Raw genomic sequence first — 25,893 nt, 5'->3', positions numbered from 1 at the left:
ACTAGGAAGGTGGAGTCAACCAGTCAGGGCTCTCCCTTCCCCTGGGCAGCAGAGGATGAAACTGATACAGCCCTTCTTCCAGAATCATTCTATCTGAGTCCAGATTTAGAGAGGCTAACATCAGGGATCAGGTCTCATTCTGCCCTGGGAACAATTCTGTGCATGTAAGATGAGTTTGTATTTATATGAGCTCACTTGCTGTGTTTGGGATTTATAATCAAGTTCATGAGAGGAGAGGGTTGATACCATCCTCAGTGTAGTAATGCAATCTGCATAAATTTAATAACATGTCTTCATTCCAATTATATCAGGCATCATATTAGGATGGGAGGTTGAAGAATGAGAGATAAAATAAAAAGTTGACATGGCTAAAAATGTATTTTGGAAAACAGATAAGGGATAAAATACCTTGCTAACTGATTTTGTAACCAAGCAGGATCCTATGGAGCCTTCCCTGGATAGATCTTTCCCCCATATCCTCTGCTTTAGCTGCTCTCAGAAGTACCTAGGTAACAATGTTTGTGTTGTTTTGTTGATGTAAAAAATCTCCCACCAAATGGAAGATGTTCACTACTCGATGACCATGAACACATACTCCAGCCCTCCTGGAGCCTAGAGACTGATGGAGTTAACCCCTGGGACCCTGCCCTGTCCCCTCACCATCAGCCAACCAGAGAAATTGTGCAGGATCTGATCACAGACCCTTTGACCACCCTCCTTCATCTGGCTTTTAAAAATGCTTTACCAGAACCCTTCAGGAGCTCCAGGCTTTAGAGCATGTCTCCTTAAATGACCCTGCAACAAACATTTCTCTGCTCCAGACTGACATTTCAGTTTGTTTGGCCTCACTGTATGTTGGGCCCAGGAACTTGAGTTAACAATTTCAGCTTTTAATTTAATGGGATACTTTGCCCTTTGGGAGTTAGTTATTCCTCTTAAACCAGGAGATCCCTTGAGACTGATGCTGAATCTGGCCTCTGTAGCTCTACAACAAATTAAATCTCAGAGACAGAGTTTTGGGTGAAGTAGAAAAGAGTAGCTTCACTGCTTTGCCAGGAAATAGGGGCCACAGCAGGTTCCTGCCCTCAAAACTGTGTGTCCTGACCTGGCTAAGGCAGTGAGGAGTTTATAGTCCTGGTTCAAAGAGGGTGTGATCAGCTCGTGGACATTCTTCTGATTGGTTGCTGGTGAGGTCAGTGGGAATCAGCATCATCAACCTTCGGTTCTGATTGGCCTGGAGTCTTCCTGCTTGTGGGCAGCACTCGGCTAACTTCTCCCACCTGGTGGGGGTCTCAGTATCTTCAAAGCAGCTCAAAGATCATTGTTCTCTGTATCCCTTGAGGGGGAACCAGGACTCTGTCCCCAAGGCTGCTCTATTGTGCCCTGAGTGCTCCTCTAACTCTGTATCCGTCTCCCTTCCCTGATTCACTAGTGCTTGAACCTGCCAGTGGGAACTCAGGGAAGGTCCTGGAGGCTGAATGAAGCCTATTTCCAGCAAACAAGAAGTGAGGATATGAAAAAGATTTTGCGCCCAGGAGTCCCACAGGGTCCTGCTAGATTTCAAGATATCTTGATTTTCTACAAAATATTTTAAGGGAGTTGGATAGGGGAGTCTATTCCCTGCCTGGCTCCACACTTTGTTGTTGTTTGGTCACTAGGTTGCATCTGGCTCTTTGCGATCCCATGGACTGTAGCTTGCAAGCTCCTTTGTCCATGGGATTCTCCAGGCAAGAATGCTGGAATGGGTTGCCATTTCTTCCTCCAGGGGATCTTCCTGTCCCAGGGATTGAACCCGCATCTCCTGCATTGGCAGGTGGGCATCTCCTGGATTGGCAAGCAGATTCTTTGAGCCACTAGAGAAGCCCCAGCTCCATGCTTACCACTGTGTAAATATTGGTACTTGATGCATGAGACTCAATGGACATGAGTTTGAGCAAGCTCTGGGAGTTGGTGATGGACAGGGAAGCCTGGCATGCTGCAGTCCATGGGGTCACAAATAGCCGGACACGACTGAGCGACTGAACATCAACAACAACATGATTATGAAGACTTGTTTGTTGCCTTATCTAGCTTTGAAATGGCACTGAATTCAGGGGTTAAATAAGCAAATGAATATAGATGTTCTTGTGTGCCTGTGAGAGAGAGAAAGAGAGTATGAGGTGGGGTGGGTAGGAATTCGTCACCTGTTTCTCCTCTAGGACTACTTCTATTCTCTTCCCTCTCCAGCCTGCCTTCTGTCTTCCCATCTCCACACCCACAGACTTCAGGAACCTGCAGCCTTGCCCCCAGCCCCTATACCCACCCCAGCCAGGCTGGCAGGTGGATCCTCTCAGTTACAGAGAGAGGAAGCTGGATAACCTTTCTGAGTCTCTGTCCACACACATGGCCCATTTATAAGCCTGACTCTCTTTGCTCTGAATCCTCCCAAATGCTCCGTGTTTCTGCTTCTGGCACATTCAGTAGAACAGGCTCTAACTGTAATGAGTTTTTATCACCTTGAGAAGAACCACAGCAGGTTCCGGGTCTAAGCTCTCGTTTTTACACCCTTAGGAGAAATGAAATCCATTGGAAATTAATCATCCATCGTTTGAGGGCTCCGCTGGGTCTCCCTCCTCCTGCCATCAATACCTATAGCTGGCCTCTGTCTCCGTGAGGGAGGGTCTTCCTCTGCTCAGTGTCTAAACACAGAGTCCGCATCAGGAGTGATGGCAGAGTCAGAAAGTTTTCTGCATAGGAGTTTTAACTTCCCAATTCAAAAACATTAGGAGAGATCTAATTTAGGGATCAAAAAATTCCCGTAAAATGGGTGGCACGTTGTTACACTGACCTTTTCCCTAAGGGAGTAAATATGATGAAGGGTGTGTTAATATGCTTGGAAGGGGAGTTTTATTTTCTCCAGAGGTAACATGCAGTCTCTGCTGGACTGGGAACCCAGCTGTGGATTCTACAAAATCTCTGCCTCTGCCCTCACTGAGAATTTCTGGCTATAGCCATGTCTCTGCCCACCTCTCTGCTTTACCCAAACCATGGCCTGGCTTCCTCCATTTCCTTTCTGTAAGATGCCAACTGGGTACCTACTGTCTGACTAACCCTGATCCATCCCCTTTGTCTTATCAGATACACAGACACATAGTTAGGGGCCCAGGAAACACCTGTGTGTCCAGATCAGCGTGGCCATCCACACCCTGCCCTTTCCTGCCCTTGAGGATCACATCTGCTCTAGAGACATGTTAGCATTTCTTCTCTTGCATTTTCCAAAGAGAAAAGAAGGCATTTACTCCATTTGGGCTCAAAGTGAGCCAGGTGAATGTCCTGCTGCCCCACTGAGCTTGCGGATCGGTGCTTGTCCCCTCCCATCTCGCTGTGTCCCCCAAGCCTGACATTTCTCTGGTGTTGTTTGGTTGTTTTTTTTACTGTTTCTGCAACCCCATGGACTGTAGCCCACCAGGCTCCTCTGTCTGACACGTACATAGGGGCCAGTGCACAGGTGGCTTTATTTGCAGAGACTAATGATCATGCTGACTCTTAGGAGGCACCTCTGGTCCCAAATCAAGCCTCCCCCTCCCTGAGCCACGGTAGGTAGGACCACTCAGCCCAGCCCTTGTCCAGTGATGACCTGGACCAATGTGCCCCCAGCCATGAGGGCTGAGCAACCTTTGAATGAGCAGTGCTGAGACCAGGAGTGTCTGACCACCCAGCTGGCACTGTTCTGAGCACTGGACAAATAATTGACACGCCTACCACTTCAGTATTCTTGCCTTGAGAACTTCATGAACAGTATGAAAAGCCAAAATGATAGGACACTGAAAGAGGAACTTCCCAGGTCAGTAGGTGTCCAACACGCTACTGGAGATCAGTGGAGAAATAACTCCAGAAAGAATGAAGGGATGGAGCCAAAGCAAAAACAATACCCAGCTGTGGATGTGACTGGAGATAGAAGCAAGGTCCGATGCTGTAAAGAGCAATATTGCATAGGAACCGGGAATGTCAGGTCCATGAATCAAGGCAAATTGGAAGTGGTCAAACAAGAGATGGCAAGACTGAACGTCAACATTCTAGGAATCAGCAAACTAAAATGGACTAGAACGGGTGAATTTAACTCAGATGACCATTATATCTACTACTGCAGGCAGGAATCCCTCAGAAGAAATGGAGTAGCCATCATGGTCAACAAGAGTCCGAAATGCAGTACTTGGATGCAATCTCAAAAACGACAGAATGATCTCTGTTCGTCTCCAAGGCAAACCATTCAATATCACAGTAATCCAAGTCTATGCCCCACCCAGTAATGCTGAAGAAGCTGAAGTTGAACGGTTCTATGAAGACCTACAAGACCTTTTAGAACTAACACCCCAAAAAGATGTCCTATTCATTATAGGGGACTGGAATGCAAAAGTAGGAAGTCAAGAAACACCTGGAGTAACAGGCAAATTTGGCCTTGGAATGTGGAATGAAGCATGGCAAAGACTAATAGAATTTTGCCAAGAAAATGCACTGGTCATAGCAAACACCCTCTTCCAACAACATAAGAGAAGACTCTACACATGGACATCACCAGATGGTCAATACTGAAATCAGATTGATTATATTCTTTGCAGCCAAAGATGGAGAAGCCCTATACAGTCAACAAAAACAAGACCAGGAGCTGACTGTGGCTCAGATCATGAACTCCTTATTACCAAATTCAGATTTAAATTGAAGAAAGTAGGGAAAACTGCTAGACCATTCAGGTATGACCTAAATCAAATCCCTTATGATTATACAGTGGAAGTGAGAAATAGATTTAAGGGCCTAGATCTGATAGATAGAGTGCCTGATGAACTATGGATAGAGGTTTGTGACATTGTACAGGAGACAGGGATCAAGACCATCCCCATGGAAAAGAAATGCAAAAAAGCAAAATGGCTGTCTGGGGAGGCCTTACAAATAGCTGTGAAAAGAACAGAGGTGAAAAAAAAGGAGAAAAGGAAAGATATAATCATCTGAATGCAGAGTTCCAAAGAATAGCAAGGAGAGATAAGAAAGCCTTCTTCAGAGATCAATGCAAAGAAATGGAGGAAAACAACAGAATGGGAAAGACTAGAGATCTCTTCAAGAAAATTAGAGATACCAAGGGAACATTTCATGCAAAGATGGGCTCGATAAAGGACAGAAATGGTATGGACCTAACAGAAGCAGAGGATATTAAGAAGAGGTGGCAAGAATACACAGAAGAACTGTACAAAAAAAGATCTTCATGACCCAGATAGTCACGATGGTGTGATCACTCCTCTAGAGCCAGACATCCTGGAATGTGAAGTCAAGGCTTTAGGAAGCCTCACTATGGACAAAGCTAGTGGAGGTGATGGATTCCAGTTAAGATATTTCAAATCCTGAAAGATGATGCTGTGAAAGTGCTGCCCTCAATATGTCAGCAAATTTGGAAAACTCAACAGTGGCCACAGGACTGGAAAAGGTCAGTTTTCATTCCAATCCCAAAGAAAGGCAATGCCAAAGAATGCTCAAACTACCGCACAATTGCAGTCATCTCACATGTGAACAAAGTAATGCTCAAAATTCTTGAAGCCAGTCTTCAGCAATACGTGAACCGTGAACTTCCAGATGTTCAAGCTGGTTTTAGAAAAGTCAGAGGAACCAGAGATCAAATTGCCAACATCTGCTGAATCATGGAAAAAGCAAGAGAGTTCCAGAAAAAACATCTATTTCTGCTTTATTGACTATGCCAAAGCCTTTGACTGTGTGGATCACAATAAACTGTGGAAAATCCTGAAAGAGATGGGAATACCAGACCACCTGACCTGCCTCTTGAGAAATCTGTATGCAGTTCAGGAAGCAGCAGTTAGAACTGGACATGGGACAACACACTGGTTCCAAATAGGAAAAGGAGTACGTCAAGGCTGTATATTGTCACCCTGCTTATGTAACTTATATGCAGAGTACATGATGAGAAATGCTGGACTGGAAGAAGCACAAGCTGGAATCAAGATTGCCGGGAGAAATATCAATAACCTCAGATATGCAGATGACACCACCCTTATGGCAGAAAGTGAAGAGAAACTAAAAAGCCTCTTGATGAAAGTGAAAGAGGAGAGCAAAAAAGTTGGCTTAAAGCTCAACATTCAGAAAACAAAGATCAAGGCAGCCGGTCCCATCACTCCACGGGAAATAGATGGAGAAACAGTGGAAACAGTGTCATACTTTATTTTTTTGGGCTCCAAAATCACTGCAGATGGTGACTGCAGCCATGAAATTAGAAGACGCTTACTCCTTGGAAGAAAAGTTATGACCAACCTAGATAGCATATTGAAAAGCAGAGACATTACTTTGCTGACTAAGGTCCGTCTAGTCAAGGCTATGGTTTTTCCTGTGGTCATGTATGGAAGAAGGCTGAACGCCGAAGAATTGATGCTTTTGAGCTGTGATATTGGAGAAGACTCTTGAGAGTCCCTTGGACTGCAAGGAGATCCAGCCAGTCCATTCTGAAGGAGATCAGCCCTGGGATTTCTTTGGAAGGAATGATGCTAAAGCTGAAACTCCAATACTTCGGCCACCTCATGCGAAGAGATGACTCATTGGAAAAGACTCTGATGCTGGGAGGGATTGAGGGCAGGAAGAGAAGGGGACAACCGAGGATGAGATGGCTGGTTGGCATCACTGACTCGATGGACGTGAGTCTGAGTGAACTCCGGGAGTTGGTGATGGACAGGGAGGCCTGGTGTGCTGCGATTCATGGGGTCACAAAGAGTCAGACACGACTGAGTGACTGAACTGAACTGATATGAAACCTTAAACATGTGTGAATTTTAGGTCCTCATTGTGTCCCTATTTTATAGATAAAACATGAGGCACAAATAGGTTAAGAAACCTCCTAAGGTCACACAGCCAGGTAACGGTAGTTCTAGGAAGCAGGCCAAGCCCTCTGTCTCCGGAGGCTGAGCTCTCACTAACACAGTGCCTTAACTCTAGTTGACGGACAGAGAAAGATGATTCATTACAGAGGACCCTGCAAAGTCCCGCTGGCCCAGGCAAAGGGCACGGAGAGAAAGTCCACAGAAAATGCTGCACACCATCCTGACACGAGTGAAAGGATACGATCAAACCGCACAGAGATGCCGTCTCTTGCTTACTGGCAAAATCCAAAAGCTTAGTCATACAGACTGCTGCCAAGACTGTTGGGGACACTGTTAGTGGATGTGAACCATGGTCAGAACCCTACACAAAGAAATCTATCAACAGCCATCAAAGTGATAGGAGGATTTACACTTTAAACCTCTACCTGTTCTGGAACTCTGTTCCACACATGCACATTCACAAGCCTAAAATGCACAGACACACACATATACACGTACAATCACACACAGAAATGTACAGCAGTTTGAGTGGCATTGTGATAGTAAATTGAAATAGATTTTAGCTCACATATCTGTGAATAGGATACTAGTTCAATAAAGTATACGTGTGTATACAAAGAAATGAACTTCCCAGGTGGCTCACTGGTAAAGAATCCACCGACCAATGCAGAAGATGGAGGAGACCTGGGTTTGACCCCTGGGTGGGGAAGATTCCCTGGAGGAGGAAACGGCAACCCTCTCCAGCATTCTTCTTGGGAAATCCCATGGATAGAGGAGACTGGTGGGCTATTAGTCCATGGAGCACGAAGAGTTGGACATGACTGAGTTGATGCTTTTGAACTGTGGTGTTGGAGAAGACTCTTTAGAGTCCCTTGGACTGCAAGGAGATCCAACCAGTCCATTCTAAAGGAGATCAGCCCTGGGTGTTCTTTGGAAGGAATGATGCTAAAGCTGAAACTCCAGTACTTTGGCCACCTCATGCGAAGGGTTGACTCATTGGACAAGACTCTGATGCTGGGAGGGATTGGGGACAGGAGGAAAAGGGGACGACATAGGATGAGATGGCTGGATGGCATCACCGATTCGATGGACATGAGTTTGAGTGAACTCAGGGAGATGGTGATGGACAGGGAGGCCTGGCGTGCTGTGATTCACAGGGTCGCAAAGAGTCGGACACGACTGAGCGACTGAACTGAACTGAGTGTCAGATCACACATGCACATTCAAAGGAATACAATACAGCTCTAAACATGTATTTTTATAAATATGGAACAACAGTATATATACTCTGCTACTTTTTGTCTTAGGAAGGGTGAGGAAAATCTATTTTCTTATTTTCCTGTCTCACACAAGTAAACCTTGGCTGGATAAACAAAGTACAGGTGAGTTAGAACAGACCATAAGACGGTGGGGGGTGGTGTGAGAGTAAAGGTGGGAGTCCCACTTGTCTGTGTTTCGAAGTAGGCTGTCGTTTCAATCATGTCAGTATAGTCACCTTTAAAAACATGACATTAAATACTTTGGAAATGGGATAGTATGTAGCTTGCAGAATTGTGGGGAACTCTGAGCAACTGGTTGTAACCTATTGTTTACAAGCAGAGTAAAATAAATGTAAATATTCTCAGGGCAAAAGGAAATCTTCTCCATCACATCCCTGGCAATGTTACCCAGATCTTCCAACACCAAGCTATGGACATGAAATTTAGTGGGTGCTCCTCTTCCAGTGCCCAAAGCAATGGAAGGGGAAGGCAGTTTCCAGATTTCTCCTCTTCACAGCTCCATAATCCAGTTCACCTTTACTAACGTTCATATTGCCTGACATCCGTATGCCTTCTGGATGTGCCTAGAGAGAGAAGATGTGTGAGAAGGGTGTTATTAGGCTCCTGTGAAAGCAGAGAAGGCGTTATTCCCTCCCCCAACAAGCCATATGTAACCATTATCTGGGAAGTGAAGTGCACAAAAAAATAGACAATGCTTAAGAAAATGATGAAAAATATTATTAGAGGGCATCAAATTAAGTTGATTTAAAGCCCGCAATGCTCTGAAATTGATGGCGAGTTTGCCATGGGCTCTCTGCGATTGTAATTTGGAGAATCCCTGTAAAACCTGGACCAGGGCCATCCTTCCCTACTCAGGGCAGTTTTTCCTGAAAACTTCCCTGAGAAGAATGAGGCCTGTCTGTGTGGGACTGTTTCCTGTCCTGGACAGGTGCCTGTATATTACATACAATGCAGAGCAAAATCATTAACGTAAGAAGAAAGAAAGACCCAGACTTTGCTTCTTCATATACCCCTAGAGATTCAGGGAAGGCCAGGAAGAGATGGGTTTCCTGTTTTTGTTTTTTTCCAGGAAAAGAGGCCTTTTGCTGCTAAAAGTACTGAACTGGAAGCCACTATCATAAATATCCTTAGCTTTTTACCTGACGTGCTGGTTGAACCTTATTAACCTGAAATATTTTCTGGGCTAGTGACATGAGAGTCTTTAATAACCTTTCAGGTAGCTGGCTTGCTGCTTAATGCATTTTGAACATTTTTGGCACTAGGGCTTTCCCAAAAGGTTTTGCACAATATTTTAAGCCTAAACTGTCTCAGATATTGTAGAACACTTGTTGCTGGGAATAGTAGTTCCATGATAAAACACCTGCATTTTGATGACACCTTACACATTTAAAGAGAGCTGGGATGTGTTCGTGTTTGACAGGAACAGAAATGCAAACTCCTGGTGGGTGAGTAGGAAGCACAGGAGACACGGCCCAGTTGGTGAAAGGCTTGAATTATTCCACTGGGACCCTCCAATGACTCTGCAGTCTGAGTACTGGGAAGCCACATTTTTTTTTTTTTTTCCCTAACGGGCTTTAATTGCTTTTTGCTGAGGCCAGGGATATTTATGGGTTAGGAGATTGCCAAGTTATTTATTAGATAGGGTATCTAAGGATAGACTAATATAAATCACTTAGGCCCGGTATTGAATATACCAGACACTCAGTAATTTAAAAAGCTTTAATAAAAATGCTAAAATATGAGACTTGTCTTGGGCTGTAATGAGACTCAGTTATCATGTTTTTATCAGCGATGTTCAGTCATGGACCCCTCCCCCTCCTCCAATGTAGGAAAATGGGAAAGCAAAGTGGTCCTTATTTTCAGATTCTCCAGATTTGCTGGAATTGAGACAGCAATTTGCAGAAAGACTGAGATAACACTGGTACCGCGGTGCCACTCTCAGTAGGACTTCCTCATACTCAGAACCCAAGCATATTCTCTCACATTAGAAATCTATTCTTTTGTGGATCTAGTAGTGAGTTTTATAAAGGGGGTTGTACTTGTTGTATAAAGTGAGTTGTATAAAGGGGGTCCGTGTTGTACTTCCTGTGAGATATGGATCGAAGCACAATGAATCCTGTGGCCAGTACCTGATCCATAGAGGACACAGTAAAAACTCATGGAGCCTGGTGGAATCCCAGAGAACCAAGAACATGACTTTTCTCTCTCTCTCTTTTTTTTTTTTTTTTGCCATTGGTTAATAAATTTTATTTTATTTTTTAAATCTTCCAACTTTTATTTTAAGCAATTTTTTGGAGTATGGTTGCGCTATAACGTCACTTTAGATTCTGCTGAATATCAAAGTGAATCAGCTATGCGTTTACATGTGTCCCCACTGTTTTGGATTTCCTTCCCACTTAGGTCACCACGGAGCATTGAGTAAAGTTCCCTGTGCTATTCAGTAGGTTCTCCGCAGTTACCTGTTTTATACATAGTAACATATATACATATATATATATATATATATGCATATATTTATATATCAATCCCAATCTCCCCCATCCCATTTCCTCCCTTGCTATCCATACCTTTGTTCTCTGTGTCTGTGTCTCTATTTCTGCTTTGCAAATAGGTTCATCTGTACTATCTTTCTAGATTCTACAGATATGCATTCATACACGATTTTTACTTCACTCTGTATGACAGACTCTGGGTCCACCCACATCTCTACAAATGACCCAGTTTTGTGCCCTTTTAGAGCTAATATTCCATCATATATACGTGACACATCTTCTTTAATGAGAATACCGAAGTAGAGGTGCATGCCGTAGCAGTTTTCAAAGTATATTATTTTTTTATGATTTCCTTTGAAAGTGGTAGTCTCTCAGTGGTGTCTGACTCTTTGCCACTCCATGGACTCTAGCCCACCAGGCTCCTCTGTCCATGGGATTCTCCAGGCAAGAACACTGGAGTGGGTTGCCATTCCCTTCCCCAGGGCTCTTCCTGACCCAGGGATTGAACCAAGGTCTCCTACATTGCAGGCAGATCCTTTACCATCTGAGCCACCAGAGAAGATCCTTTGTGCATAACTAGACCCTTTTAAGCAAGGTTTTAGCTTTGCCATGTTATAAAATACTGAAACAGGGGTCGTGGAGAGAAAGGGGTTGCCATTTCCTTATAAATGTTGAAGGAGAAAGAGAGGCCCTTCCAGCTTCCTTCCCATGGCAGCAGCCTGCCGTGGGCATTGTTGTGGGCAAGGGCCTGTTCCTTTAAGATTTTCCAAGTCCCACCTTCCTCCCGAGATACAAGGTTTCTGTGTCTGATCCTAGCGAATTTCTTCTTCAGTTCTATCTCAGAGCTGGGCACAGGTGACTCCATCTGGAGTACAGGAGTGGGGGGTGGGAGAAAGGGGAGGGAAGGGAAGGAAGTTACGAGTTGCCAGATAGGAGAATTGCTGGGGAGAATTCAGATGGTTCCTGAAGGACAGTCCAAGGGTAAGGCTGTGTGGTAAGTGGTGGAAACTCAGGTGAGTCCATCAAGGCTCCAAGGTTGCCATGCAGGTGAGCAGAGCACAGTAGGGATGTCCATCCCTACTAACAAGATGCCTATCCTTGTCATCCGGGCATGAGTGGCACAGAGCAGGGCAGGAGCCAGTAAATACTCTGGTGCCAAGTGAGAGGTGAGCAGGTCAGGAAGGCCCCTGCAGAAGGATCCAGGCCTGGGAGACTGAGTGTTGGGTGGGCTCCTGGACAAGCTGTCAAGAACATCATGATAGAAGCCCATTTCCACGCCCCTTCCTGCCCCTGTTGCCACCACATTCATCATAAGTCCTTTGGGGACAGGAAGAAAGATGGACACACAAAGGTAATGTCAGAGGTCATCTGCTGACAGGGTGTTGGGCCAAACAAACAAAAAATCAGGAAGGCCAGGAGCTGATGGAAAAGTTGGAGGGGGTTCACGAAACCCTAAATGCATGTGGCCTGATCCTTAGGTGGGGGGTCCTCCTCCCTCCTGTCCCTGCCAGGCTGGTCTTTGGTCCAGTAGAACTGGAGCATTGGCAACTCTGCTGAGAGGCTGGAGGGCAGGGCGGGGCATACCCTGGGCGGGATGGTCCCACCTCCAACTCTTTTCTATGCTGCTATCCTCTGACCAAGAGCACAGAATGAGGACCCTAGGGACCTGAGGCAGAAAATGAGAAGCAGCCGGGGACCAGGGCATGCTGGCACGTCACCCAGACCACCTCATCTGGTCCTGCTCCCTATTCAGTGTGGTTGGCATTACCTGCTGTTCCAGGCCATCAGAAGAGGGCAGCTTCACTCCAAACTCCACAGGAGTCCCCTGAAACCCAACATGCCATGTGCGAACTGCAAGGCCAGGAGCTGGCTGCCATGTTCATGAGCCCGTGGACTGGTGTTGCTTGTGGTTGTGGTTTTGCAGTGCTGAGACCTGGGGTTCTGAAGTCAGTGGGGACTGCGTGCACGTCTCAGCTTCTCCTCTGTTGCTGTGTGACATTCAGCAACTTAGTTAACCTCTCTCTGCCTTTGGTTCTTCATTGTTACAATGTGCAATTGTAAACCTTCCTGGTAAGATTTCCCCAGAATGAAATAAGTGATGTTTGGGAAATTATCTGTATGGCACCTCCTGACACTCATGAAGTTCTTTAAAAAATGAGAGTTGCTGGCAAAAAAAAAAAAATTTTTTTTAAATCTATCAGCAGAATTAAGAGCCAATGATATTGACATTTGTCATGTGACAGACTCCATGATTAAAGCATTTAATATTCCTTTACCACTTATTTTTCCCAAGGACCCTGTGAGTGACCTACATCACCACCCCACTTTGCAGTTTGGGAACCAGGGGTTAGAGACATTTTGTGACTCTTTCAAGGTCATGCTGTGAATAGGAGGGATTGTAACAAAAGATAATTGTGACTAAGTAAAGAAGCAAAGAGGAGGAGAGAGGTCTGAGACCAGGGCCTGGGGGTCCTGAAATGGGAGAGACTTGGGTGAAGCGAGGTCTCGGGCTTGCCTGCCACCTCACAACACATGCTTGACAGAATTGGGACTAGTACACGAGTGTTTCCTTGGCTGTAAAATGAGGAGGTTGAGCTAGGTGATCCCTAAGGTCCATTTTTGACTTGAAAATTGTATGATGTAAATTAAACCCTGAGATTCTGAGTGTGTGTGTGGCAAGCAGAACCCTCAGGGGGAGGTGGAGAGTCAGAGAGAATAGGAGAAAAGAAGACTCCGGAGGGAAGCAGCTCCTGCCCCAGAAAGACCAACAGAAGAGAAAGACTTTGACAGCATGGAGGTTCTCTGATCCTGGTCAGTTGCTTAAATTGTGCAAATTAAAAATAGGAGACGTGTGTCTGTGTCTATAAATAGGTTCCATAAGAGAGAGTGGAGACAGTCATCACAAATGGCCTCAACAGAGCTTGGAGGGTTGGGGATGTTCTGGTCCCCGGAGTATACTCATGTGTAATTCATAACCATTTGTTCTCCTTTCCTACAATCCGTGAATCAAACTAGAGCCAAGAATAGAAAAGCAGTCAGAGCCCCCCAGGTCTAATCTTAGCCAGGATAGTATAAAACCACATCACACCAGGGCACAAAGGGAGTTCAGCTCACAGTCAGAGTCTGAAACTGCATCAGCTGGGCCTGTCTCTTAAGGATTGGGGTGTGACCACACGCAGTCTGACCCAGTTCCAATTCCCTGGCTGCCCCCTGGATCCTGACAGCTGTGTTTTCTAGGAGCCTCTCTGTGCTGTCAGTTAAATCCAGCATGCGTGGATTGAGCACCTACTGGATACCAGACGCAGAGGTGCTAGGGATGCTGAGATGAACAAATAGCTGTCCTTGTTTATGAAGATTCTTCTCTCTCACCCAGTGGGTGAGAGAGACACCGACAAGAGAGCACTGTGAGAAGTGCTTTAACGCTAACCACAGATCCTCACCCTCCCCACACTTTGCTTGTTCTGCCTCTAAATGTCTCTCACGTCTCCCTCTCTGCCCATCTTCCCTGCTATTCCACACTTGTCCAAGGTATCACCACCTCCCTGCTTGGCAACAACTGACCTAGCTTTCCTGTTCCCACTTCTGCCCTCTTCCCAATGTAATCTGTCCTCCTGCAAACACTCATTACCACCATCCTTGTCATCACCATCACCCTCACCATGATCACCACCTCCATCATTATCATCAGCATCACCACCACCATCAGCATCACCACCACCATCAGCATCACCACCATCATCATCACCACCACCATCACCATGATCACCACCTCCATCATTATCATCAGCATCACCACCACCATCAGCATCACCACCACCATCATCACCACCACCATCACCATGATCACCACCTCCATCATTATCATCAGCATCACCACCACCATCAGCATCACCACCACCATCATCACCACCACCATCATCACCACCACCATCACCATGATCACCACCTCCATCATTATCATCAGCATCACCACCACCATCAGCACCACCACCATCATCATCACCACCACCATCACCATGATCACCACCTCCAGCATGATCATCTTGGCATCATCATCACCCCATCACCATCACCACCATCATCATCACCATTATCATCATCACCACCAACATTACCACCATCATTATCACCACCACCACCATCACCACCATCATCATTGCCACCAACATCACCACCTCCACCATCACCATCACCACCAACATCACCACCATCATCATCACCACCAACATCAACACCATCATCATCACCACCAGCAACATCACCATCATCATCATCACCAGCAACATCACCATGATCATCACCAGCAACATCACCACCACCATCATCATCACCACCACCACTATCACCATCACCACCATCATCATCACCATTATCATCATCACCAACAACATCACCATCATCATCATCACCACCAACATCACCACCATCATCATCACCATTATCATCACCACCACCATCACCACCATCATCATCACCACCAACATCACCACCAACATCACCACCTCCACCATCACCATCACCACCAACATCACCACCATCACCATCACCACCATCATCATCACCACCAACATCACCACCATCACCACCTCCACCATCACCATCACCACCAACATCACCACCATCACCATCACCACCATCATCATCACCATTATCATCACCACCACCATCACCACCATCATCATCACCACCAACATCACCACCATCACCATCACCACCATCATCATCACCATCATCATCACCACCAACATCACCACCATCACCACCACCACCATCATCATCACCATTATCATCACCACCATCATCACCACCATCATCATCACCACCAACATCACCACCAACATCACCACCTCCACCATCACCATCACCACCAACATCACCACCATCACCATCACCACCACCATCACCAGGATCACCACCTCCAGCATGATCATCTTGGCATCATCATCACCCCATCACCATCACCACCATCATCATCACCATTATCATCATCACCACCATCACCATTACCACCATCATTATCACCACCACCACCATCACCACCATCATCATTGCCACCAACATCATCACCACCAACATCACCACCATCACCACCTCCACCATCACCATCACCACCAACATCACCACCATCACCATCACCACCATCATCATCACCACCAACATCACCACCATCACCATCACCACCATCATCATCACCTCCAACATCAACACCATCATCATCACCACCAGCAACATCACCATTATCATCATCACCAACAACATCACCATTATCATCATCACCAACAACATCACCATCATCATCACTACCATCATCATCACCACCACCACTATCACCATCACCACCATCATCATCACCACCAACATCACCATCATCATCACTACCATCATCATCACCACCACCACTATCACCATCACCACCATCATCATCACCATTATCATCATCACCACCACCATCACCACCATCATCATCACCAGCAACATCACCACCTCCACCATCACCATCACCACCATCATCATCACCATCACCACCATCACCATCACCACCAACATCAACACCACCATCATCACCACCAGCAACATCACCATTATAATCATCACCAGCAACATCACCACCACCATCATCATCACCACCATCATCATCACCATGATCACCACCTCCATTGTTATCATCTTATCATCACCATCACCATCACCATCACCATCACCACCACCATCAGCACCACCACCACCATCACCACCACCATCATCACCACCACCATCACCATGATCACCACCTCCATCGTTATCACCATCACCACCACCATCAGCACCACCATCACCATCACCACCATCACCATCACCACCATCATCATCACCACCATCATCACCACCACCATCACCATGATCACCACCTCCATCGTTATCATCACCACCGCCATCATCATCATCCCACATTTTAAAGCCCCCCTATTTCTCGTGTAAAAGGATAAAAATCTTAGCATTTCCTCAATGAAACCCATGAGTTCTGGCCTCTGCCTGTCCAGCCTCACCTTCTGTGGCTTTCCTCATTTCACTTTATCCTCAGCCCCCCAAGCTCACCCTGCTTCCTGTCTCTATGTAACCCTTGCATATGCTGATCCTTCTGCCCAGGTCTGCTCAGAACAAATCCCTCACCTAGACCCGCTGGCCAGGAAGGACCCCCATCGTGGGCCCTCCTGGCGTTTTGCACACCTGCAGCACCCTCACATGTTAATTCCCATGATCATGTGTCAGTGCTAGTGTTCTCCTGTAGACACCAAGCTCTACAGGTGACGTGAGAGTGGGACTTGTCCTCTCACCACTAGAGTAATCCTAGGACATGTTACACACGCGGGTAAATTTTAGACTGAATATATTGCATCATTACGCACAGGAAGTCATAGAGCAGCTCCCACCACTCACCCTCAGGGTGCGGCGTGGTGATGGAGGAGGGTGCTCTATCTCAGCATCAGTGTGTAGGTGTGAGTAGGACTTGAACGGACAGATGAGTGAGAAGGGGCAGGCAACGCAGCACAGGTAACAGTGTGGGACGATGAGTGAGCACGAGGTACCCTGAGCATTGCAGAGAGGCTGACTTGGCTGGGGCACACATGGCTAGCTGTCTTGAGAAGGGAGGGGAGAGAGTGGGCAAGCAACGAATGCTGGAGAGTGAGGCACATGCATGGAACTCTCATAAAGGAAGAACGCACTTCCTGAGAATCCTACGTGGGAGGTTGCCCTCTCTCCTTAATGCGAGAACGTCTGATTCTACCTCTCAAGAGCTGACAGGACTTGTTTGTTTGTTTTAAACAGGGTCTTTATAAGGATGTAATTCTTCACTGGAAAATTCACCCTTTTAAAGAATAGAATCCGGTCACTTTTAGTTATATGCATAAGATTACAGACCAATCACTACTGTCCAATTCTAGAGCATCACCCCTGAAAGAAACCCAGGCCCATGAGTGGCCTTTCCCTATTTGCCCTCTCCCCGGCACCTGGCACCTAATGTAGTTTCTGTCTCTATGGATTGGCCTGTTGGGGAGCTTACACGTTGCCTTTTGTGTTTGGCTTCTTCCATGTAACAGTGTTTCCAAGGCTCACGCGTGTTAAAGCATCAGAACTTTGCTTCTCTTCATGGAGGCATTGTACTCTACTGTAAGGATGTGCTATATTTTGTTGATCCATTCAGCTGTGGATGAAAGTCTACATTGTGTCCAATTTTTGTCCACCGTGGATAATGCTGTTATAAGCATTGGTGTAAAAGATGTTGTGTGGATGTGTTTTCACTCGTCCTGAGTATATACCTAGGAGTTGGATTGGTAAATCACATGCTACCTCTATCTCTAATCTTCTGAGGAGCTGCCAGACTGTCAGGCGGCTGCACCATTTTACAATCCCACTAGCAATGCGGGCGGGTTCCAATTTCTCTACATCCTCACCAACTCTTGTTATTATCTGTCTTTTTGATTACAGCCATTTTAGTGGATGTGAAGCGGAAACTCATTGTGGTTTTGATTTGCATTTTCTTAATGAATAATGATGCTAAACATCCTTTCATGTGTATGCTGGCTATTTGTGTATCTTCACTGAATAAAGTCTATTCAGATCCCTTTGTCTGCATTTTAATTGGGTTGTTTGTATTTTTTGTTGTGTTGCGTGTGCTTTTATGTATTTTAGATACTAATTCCTTATCAGATCTATTATTTGTAAAAATGTTGTTCCATTCTGTGAGAGTTTTTTCACTTTCTTGCTAGTATCCTTTGTAGCACACACTTTGCTTCAAATTGAACACAATTAAAAGTTTTTAAAATTTCAATAATGTACAGTTTACCTATTTTCTTTTCTTATGTTGCTTGTGCCTTTGGTGACATATCTAAGAAATCATGCCTGATCCAAGATCACAAAGATTCACACCTTTGCTTTCTTCTAGGAATTAGTTCTTAAATATTGGTATGTGATGCATCTTGAGTTAATTTTGTATGTGATGTGATGTCGGAGTCCAACTTCATTGTTTCTCCTGTGGCTGTCCAGTTCCTCCAACACGATTTGTTGAAAAGCCTATTCTTCCTTCATTGAATTGTGTTGACATCCTATTGAAAATCAACTGGCCATACATGTATGGGTATATTTCTGGACACTTAATTCTTTTCCACTGATGTAGATATCTACCCTTATGCTGATTTTTTAATAGGAAGACTTTACTAAGGATAAGTTGAGGACTGAAGGAAATGATGTATAAGAGCACTTAATACCAGGCTCAAATAAATAAAGTATTTATTTAAGAGCTATTTTGTTACTGCTTTTGGTGATAGTGTCACTATGTACCCCAGAGTAGCCACCTTGAACTTGCACTGTTATTAGGAGATAATCAACTCAGAATTTAGACTAGAATATACCTAAGAATTCATAATCTAACTTCTTCACTCAAAACTAACCAAATAAATAAAAGAGACCACCACCACATACATACACACACATCCGCACACAGAAACACACATCTCACACACACACACACACACACACACACACACACCCCTTAAGCCAGAACTATTAACTGATTTACAAAAAATCACACAGCTATGGAGAAGCCAACATTACAGTCCACATCTCCTGACAGTTGGTGTAATGCTCTTTGCACCATATCATACTATTTAGTATAGAAAATACGGCATGACCAAGCCTAGCATGCTTGCTGTAATTCCCAAATTAGTCTTAACTCTAGTTTATGAAATTATCTTCCTTGTTAAAACACAAAATAAAAGGTAATCCTTGAAGAATAAAACAATAGACTTTAAAAGTCTATTATTTTTATAAACTAGCCCTGAGGTTTAAAAATGTACTAGAATGCAGTTTGTATTTATATTCATTTTCCCTGGTCTCTTAATATTTTGTTATTCTCTGGGGGTGTTGAAAATATAATAATAATGTAAAAACAAAAAATAATAAGTATTTAAGTCTCTTTACAATCATTATCTCTAATCTTTTCTCCACATTCCTGTGTGGCAAATATTTTTATCCCCATTTTATGGTTGAGGAAGCTTATACTTCAAGGACTTAATCACACAAAAAGTAGTTGGAAAGAGGTGATATGCAGGGACTTCCCTGGTTGTCCAGTGGGTGAATCTGTCTTCCCAATACTGGGAGCTTGGGTTCGATCCCTGGTCAGAGAACCAGATCTCACAAGCTGCAACTAAGACACTGTGTAGCCAATAAAAAAGTGGTATTGAGAGTTTAGCCTCTATGACTCCAAATTATAAGATTCTCTTTTTTCATTTGTTTTGACTCTGCCATTCAGTCTTAAAACGCTTAAAACAGGGAAGAGTTTTAACAGGTGGAATTACTGCCCTGGAAACGGCCGCAGTGCTGAAACTCCTTCTAGAAATAGAAGCAGATGCCCCCTGAAAGAAAATAGATATGGAAGAGCCAGGCCATTTCTTTATAGAAACCTGCAGTTTCCCCTCCACATTCACTTAGGTTCAGTAGCTCAGATGAAGAGGCAAAGATGAATAATTATTTATCAAGCATTTCCCTTTTATTCTGCAAGCATATATCATGAAATTGTCCCTGTTATCCAAGGCAAACTTCATTTATATGTCTTGACTTAAAATGGAAGGAATCGAGATTGAGAGAATGAGCAGTTAGGCACAGATTAGGTCATTTATCTGGAGAAGGGAGTGGCAACCCTCTCCAGTATTCTTGCCTGGGAAATCCCATGAACAGAGGAGCCTGGCGGGCTACAGTTAAAGGGAATGCAAAGAATCAGATATGACTTAGTGACTAAACCACCACCACCACCAAGCTATTTATGAGATTCTAAAGGGCATGTATAATATTAACAACCATATATAAATATGAACAAAGGCAGCTAACATTTATTAAGCACTTAATTATTTCCAGACACTGTACTAGCACGCTATACACATTTACGCTCAGTTCTTATACCAACTAAAAGAGATCAATTCTATCATCTTCATTCTACAGATGGAGAACCAGGGCTCAGAGGGGTTAAAGCCAAGGTTACACAAGTTTACCACTCCAGAACCTAAGCTGTGATGCACAGCCTCTCACACAGTTTCAGCCTTTGTGCAGGGTGGGGCCGCTAATATCACCTTTGTGTAGGGTGGGGCCGGTATATCACCAGAGTTCAGTCCCCAATTACCTTTGCAGAAAGAAACGGTTCTCCTTTCGAAAAACTTCTTTATCTCAGAGCTTGAAATTGTTTGCATCACAGATGGAGTTGAAAATAAACCAAAGGCAGCAATAGAGGGTGGATAAATATTTTGAGTTTGGACTGGACAGCTTTTCAAAATGATGGCATGGATGCATATGTTAATGATTCACAAAGGAAACTGTGATCTATGTTAATAACACACATTATAACTGAAAAAAAAAGAATAAGGTATTTCAGGGAGGAGAAAGGGCAGATGTCAAGTGTTTAGGGTGGAGAATACTTGGCAGATTCAAGATACACACTTTAAAAATCTACACATTTATGCACTACATTTGGGGGAAACACGCTACTTCATGTCAGGCTTGTTGTTATACTATAGGAAGACAAGGATGAATATCGCAGATTCTGTCCATGGACAGAGCTTAGTGGTAAAGATAAATGATATGATAAAGATATAAACAGAAATGCCTTGAGGGCAGAAGAAGCAGTGAAAGCATCATAAAGAAGCTCATATTCAAGTTGAGTGTAGAAGGTGAGCAGCTCCTAGGGCACAGAAGTGGCGGTGTCTTCCCGCAGAAGGAGCATGGTATGTAAAAGCACCAGAAGGAGAGAAAGGTGTGGCCCCCGAGAGGACATGGGGCTCCTTGTCGGCGCGGGGTGGGAGGGCTGGCACCGAGGCAGCGTTCAGGCTGGGAATGGTTCGCTAGATCCTGTGCAAAAGTCTGGATGCCGTAGTCTCAGCGGGGGCCAAAGATTGGGGGTTAGGCAAAAGCAATATTTAAGAGGGAATGGTGGTGGCTGTATGCGGTCTGAGCTATGAAACGGTGGTGGGTAGAGAAATGAGGAAATTGTAATATTCTGAGGAAGAGGTGATGAGCTTCTCAACTCAGCCAGTGGCAGCAAGACTGGAGAGGAAAGGCCATGGGTAAGACACGCGTATCTTTCAGAGCTGTCAGCCATGCTGACAGTACAGAGAGAACATGTAAATACCACTTGGTAACCCAGAGCCCAAGATACCTTCCTTCCTCAAGATACCAATTGCAGTCTGATAAAACTGTGTTTGTCTGTTTCTCTGTCGGGGTGTGTGTGTGTGTGTGTGTGTGTGTGTGTGTGTGTGTGTGTGTGTGTGTGTATATAAAACAGAGAGGGACAATATTTTATCTATGTCTATATCTACACCTGTATCTGCATAGGTCTCTATATGTCTGTATCTGTGTGTCTACTGTCAACCCACCCACCCATCCATCCATCCAAAGTGACCACAATCTGAAGTCCTTGTCATTGTGCAGTGATGCGTCTGCCCAGTCATGTGAGGACACACTGGGACTCAACACCGCCAATGAGAAGATACCCAGGTGCACACAAGACCTGCAGGGAGGGTCCCCAGTGTCTGCAGATGTGACCGGAAACACACTGAGCTATTTGTCATCCTTTAATAGACTCATGTGGGTCCTGCCATTTTCTCTGGGTCATTTCAGCATTTCTAGTGAGATTGTTATACATTTTTGTGTTTATCTGTGTATTCATAATCTCCAACAATGGATAGATAGATGATAGAGAGAGAGAGACTCATATGCCACAGATACGTGTTTGAAAATTGAACAAAGCTCTTTTGTCAATATAGGTGGAAGCACTTAAAGTCATTTCCAAATGTTCCTTTATATATATATATATATATATATATATATATAAGTTATGATGGAGACAGAGGAGGGCCATAATAGTGTTGCCAAATTCAATTCAGATTGAAAAGAAAATCAGAAGTTTTGAGCGCCTCCCTTTGCCAGCTTGGTGCTGGTAAGACCAGGATGACTGAGCGGCCCCACACTCCGTAGCAGGGCCTTCCCTGGAGAAGCTGACTGACCAGGAGGTGGTTTCATTCACGGCGGGCATCGCCATGAGGGAAGAGGCGGCGGGAGGACCTTCGAAGCAGAGGAAACAGAGAATGCAAACATGAATATTGTGTTTGGGGCACTGATAGGAGGTTAAACAAAGAGGCGACACAATATAATGGAAGGAATTCTGTCATTTATTGACCACACAATTTTTGGCAATTTACTTACCCCTCCCTATGCCTCAATTTCTTCATTTTTAATAGTGAGAATATTTGTTCTATTTATCTCATAATTAGAGAAAAAGTCATGAGATAATGCATATGTAAACTATTTGAAACAAATCATATGTTAATAAGCAATCCCTAGTATTGTAGTGGTGTAGTTGCTCAGTCGTGTCTGACTCTCTGCAACCTCATAGACTGCAGCCCACCAGTCTCCTCTGTCCGTTGGATTTTCAAGGCAAGAATACTGGAGTGGCTTGCTGTTTCCTTCTCTAGGGGATCTTCTCAACCCAGGGATCAAACCCACATCTCCTGCAGTACAGGTGGATTCTTTACCGCTAAGCCACCTGGGAAGCCCTAATACCTATTATTACATATTATGTATTAATGATGGTGCTGTGATTGAAAACAGAAAAACTTTTCCTTTCTCCCACTGTACTGTCTGTGTTTCCTGTCTTGCTGGCAACCTTCACCCTTCACGCTGTCCTTATCTTTCCTCCTTTGTGGAAAGTGACAGAGGAGAGTGTGGGCCTGCAGAGGGTGTAGGGGGCAGTGCCTGGGGCTTGGTGAAACATTGGGGTCAACCTCCAGGATTCCACTCCAGGAGGCTCCCTCCTAGTGGGGGCAGGCACTGTCCACACAGTTGGGAAAAGAGGATATCCCCCAAATATCTGTAGAATTTTGCCAATATCTCCTAACCCAGCACCTTTTAAATTATCAGACAAACACATATGGAAATTGTAGCTCTGAATTGGGGGCTGTACTGAGCGAACCATCCTTGGACATCACAGCTTCAATGTCCTAAATCATCCTCCTTTGATCAGCTATGCCCCCCACCCTCCCGCCTCAGCTGTGTCCACCTTACAATAAGTGAGACGCTTGGGTCTCGAAAAAGAGTGCTTCAGACAGCCTAACCCGTCCAAATAAGCGGATGTTATTCTGAGAATATTCTGGAAGGTGCACTGAAGTTGTTGCTTTATAAAAATGAGAAAGAAGTATTGACATTTCTAAGCCAGGAATGATTTTTTAACAAGCTGGAAAATACTGAAAAAACAAGTAGTAGGGTTTTCTCAAGAGAGTGCAATGTAGTTAGAAAGTACACTATTCTTTCCCAGTGTGTTTTGGTAAAATATGTGCAATGAAATTTCAGACCAATTCCTAATGCAGAAATAATCTAAAATGTGGCAGATTTATAAGCCAGGTACATTTTATTTATTTGGTAACGTGGATTCCCTTATGATGGCAAATGTTCTCCATGTTACTTATGGCTTCTCCTTGAAAAAGACTTACCTCTATGATCTCAGCAGCATAAAACTCTAGGCTGCAGGGTTTTCTGGATCAAGCATCAGCTATAATTCTCTTCCACCACTGACCCAGGTGGTTTGGAATCTCCTAGGACTCTACCTGTTTGCTAATTCATAATTCATAATTAAACTGGCAGTTGGAATAAATCAGCATAGATATAAGCTGGGAGCTCCTCTCTCTGCCGACCTTTCTTTTATTTTGAGAATCTGAAAGAAAATTGAGAAGAAAGCTTTCAGTTTCAGAAATCCTCCATTAGAAGCTTTGCCCCACCCCTCTTAGTTTTCAGATTTGTTCAATAGGTTTTTGGAACTTTCTTTCAAAGAGGAATTAAGCAGGTACCCACATCAGCCTTGTGCCAGACACTGCGGAACAGAGGTGGATGTCATTCCACCCTTATCTTTCAGCACCTCACTCTCTAGGTAAAGAGACAGGCAGAGACATGGGTGGAGTGGGGGTGAAGAAGGAAAGAGCTGGAAGAATTGGAAGATGAAGATTGACATAAATACGCTACCGTGTGTAAAGCAGAGAGCTAGTGGGAAGCTGCTGCACTTCAGGGAGTTCAGCTCAGTGCTCTGTGATGACCTAGAGGGGTGGGGTCGGGGAGGGGTGGGGTCGGGGAGGGGTGGGAGGGAGACTCAAGAGGGAGGGGAAATAGACACATAGCCGATTCACACTGTTGTAGAGTGCCCTGAACGTGTTGTGTTAATGGTCACATTCCTTGCTGAATCAAGCGTAATAAACTGAAGTAAACTGAAATTACGATGGAGAATAATATCCATCGTCAAAACATGCTATTTGAATACATGTGAGGCTGATGCCTCCTTTTCTGCAAAGAATCCTTCTCATACGTGTCTTTTCTCCTCTGTCTCTTTCCAGTCCCTCCCCAGATCATGAACATCTCCTCAGATGTCGCCGTGAACGAGGGGAGCAGCGTGACCCTGCTGTGTCTCGCTATCGGCAGACCGGAGCCCACGGTGACGTGGAGACACCTGTCAGTCAAGGGTAAGGCATTTCCCTGGAGGAAGTTTTCGGAGATGGTACAGTGAAGCCTTGCTTCTAAAGCACAGCAGAACTTGAGGAGTCAGAAAACAATGCTGTGTTTGTAGCGCAGCGATGGAAGAGCAAGGAGACCACATGTGTCTGTCGCTGGAATTCTGAAGGATTTATAGAGAACATTTACTCACTCATTTCCCCAGGCCCTTTCATGACCTTCCTTAGAAGCTTTTTATTTTCCCAACTATGAAGGGCAGAGGTACCATAAGAGTAATTTACAACAAAGACACTAATATCTCAAGGTGGAGATGCACTCGTCAAAGGGTGGTCTGTCCTTTCTTGAAGTAAGAGTGCTAGAAAGTGCAATGAAAATGTTGGTGTTTTTGTACATCTAGGAGGGAAAGGATCTCCTTCTCAGTGTTTTCAGAACATTTACCCAGAGTGGTAGAAAGGTGATAGAGAGGGTTAAGTACTCTCACGCCTGCTGTGCTGGGAACTCGGTGATTGGGATTAAGACTTTAGCTGTGGTCATCTCCAACTTAATAGGGAGGGACCCTGAAGAACAGCGGATCTTATCCTCTTGGAAATAAAACTTGCTCTGAGTTGAACTTGAAGATATGGGCAAAGAGCCGCTTGGTGTATTTACCCTGTTAACAGAAACTATGATAAATTCTATAAATTATATAAGAAACAAGTGCTCTCTCAGGCATTAGAAAATCTAAAAGTGAAACCCAGTGAAAAGGAAAATGTG

The 25,893-nt window shown here is 44.6% G+C and overlaps 1 protein-coding gene across 3 annotated transcripts in view; it reads left to right on the top strand.

The window, feature by feature from the left end:
• OPCML (opioid binding protein/cell adhesion molecule like) overlaps positions 1–25,893 on the top strand; it is a 509,467-nt gene that overhangs the window by 384,700 nt on the left and 98,874 nt on the right. For all 3 annotated transcript variants that reach the window (XM_068976377.1, XM_068976376.1, XM_068976374.1), the window contains exon 3: positions 25,026–25,151. In XM_068976377.1, coding sequence (XP_068832478.1) covers positions 25,026–25,151 — 126 coding nt within the window. The remainder of the gene's footprint in view (positions 1–25,025; positions 25,152–25,893) is intronic.

The sequence above is a fragment of the Capricornis sumatraensis genome, chromosome 8 (assembly GCF_032405125.1).
Source record: "Capricornis sumatraensis isolate serow.1 chromosome 8, serow.2, whole genome shotgun sequence".
NCBI classification, from domain to species: Eukaryota; Metazoa; Chordata; class Mammalia; order Artiodactyla; family Bovidae; genus Capricornis; species Capricornis sumatraensis.
This window is presented reverse-complemented; position numbering and strand designations above follow the sequence as displayed.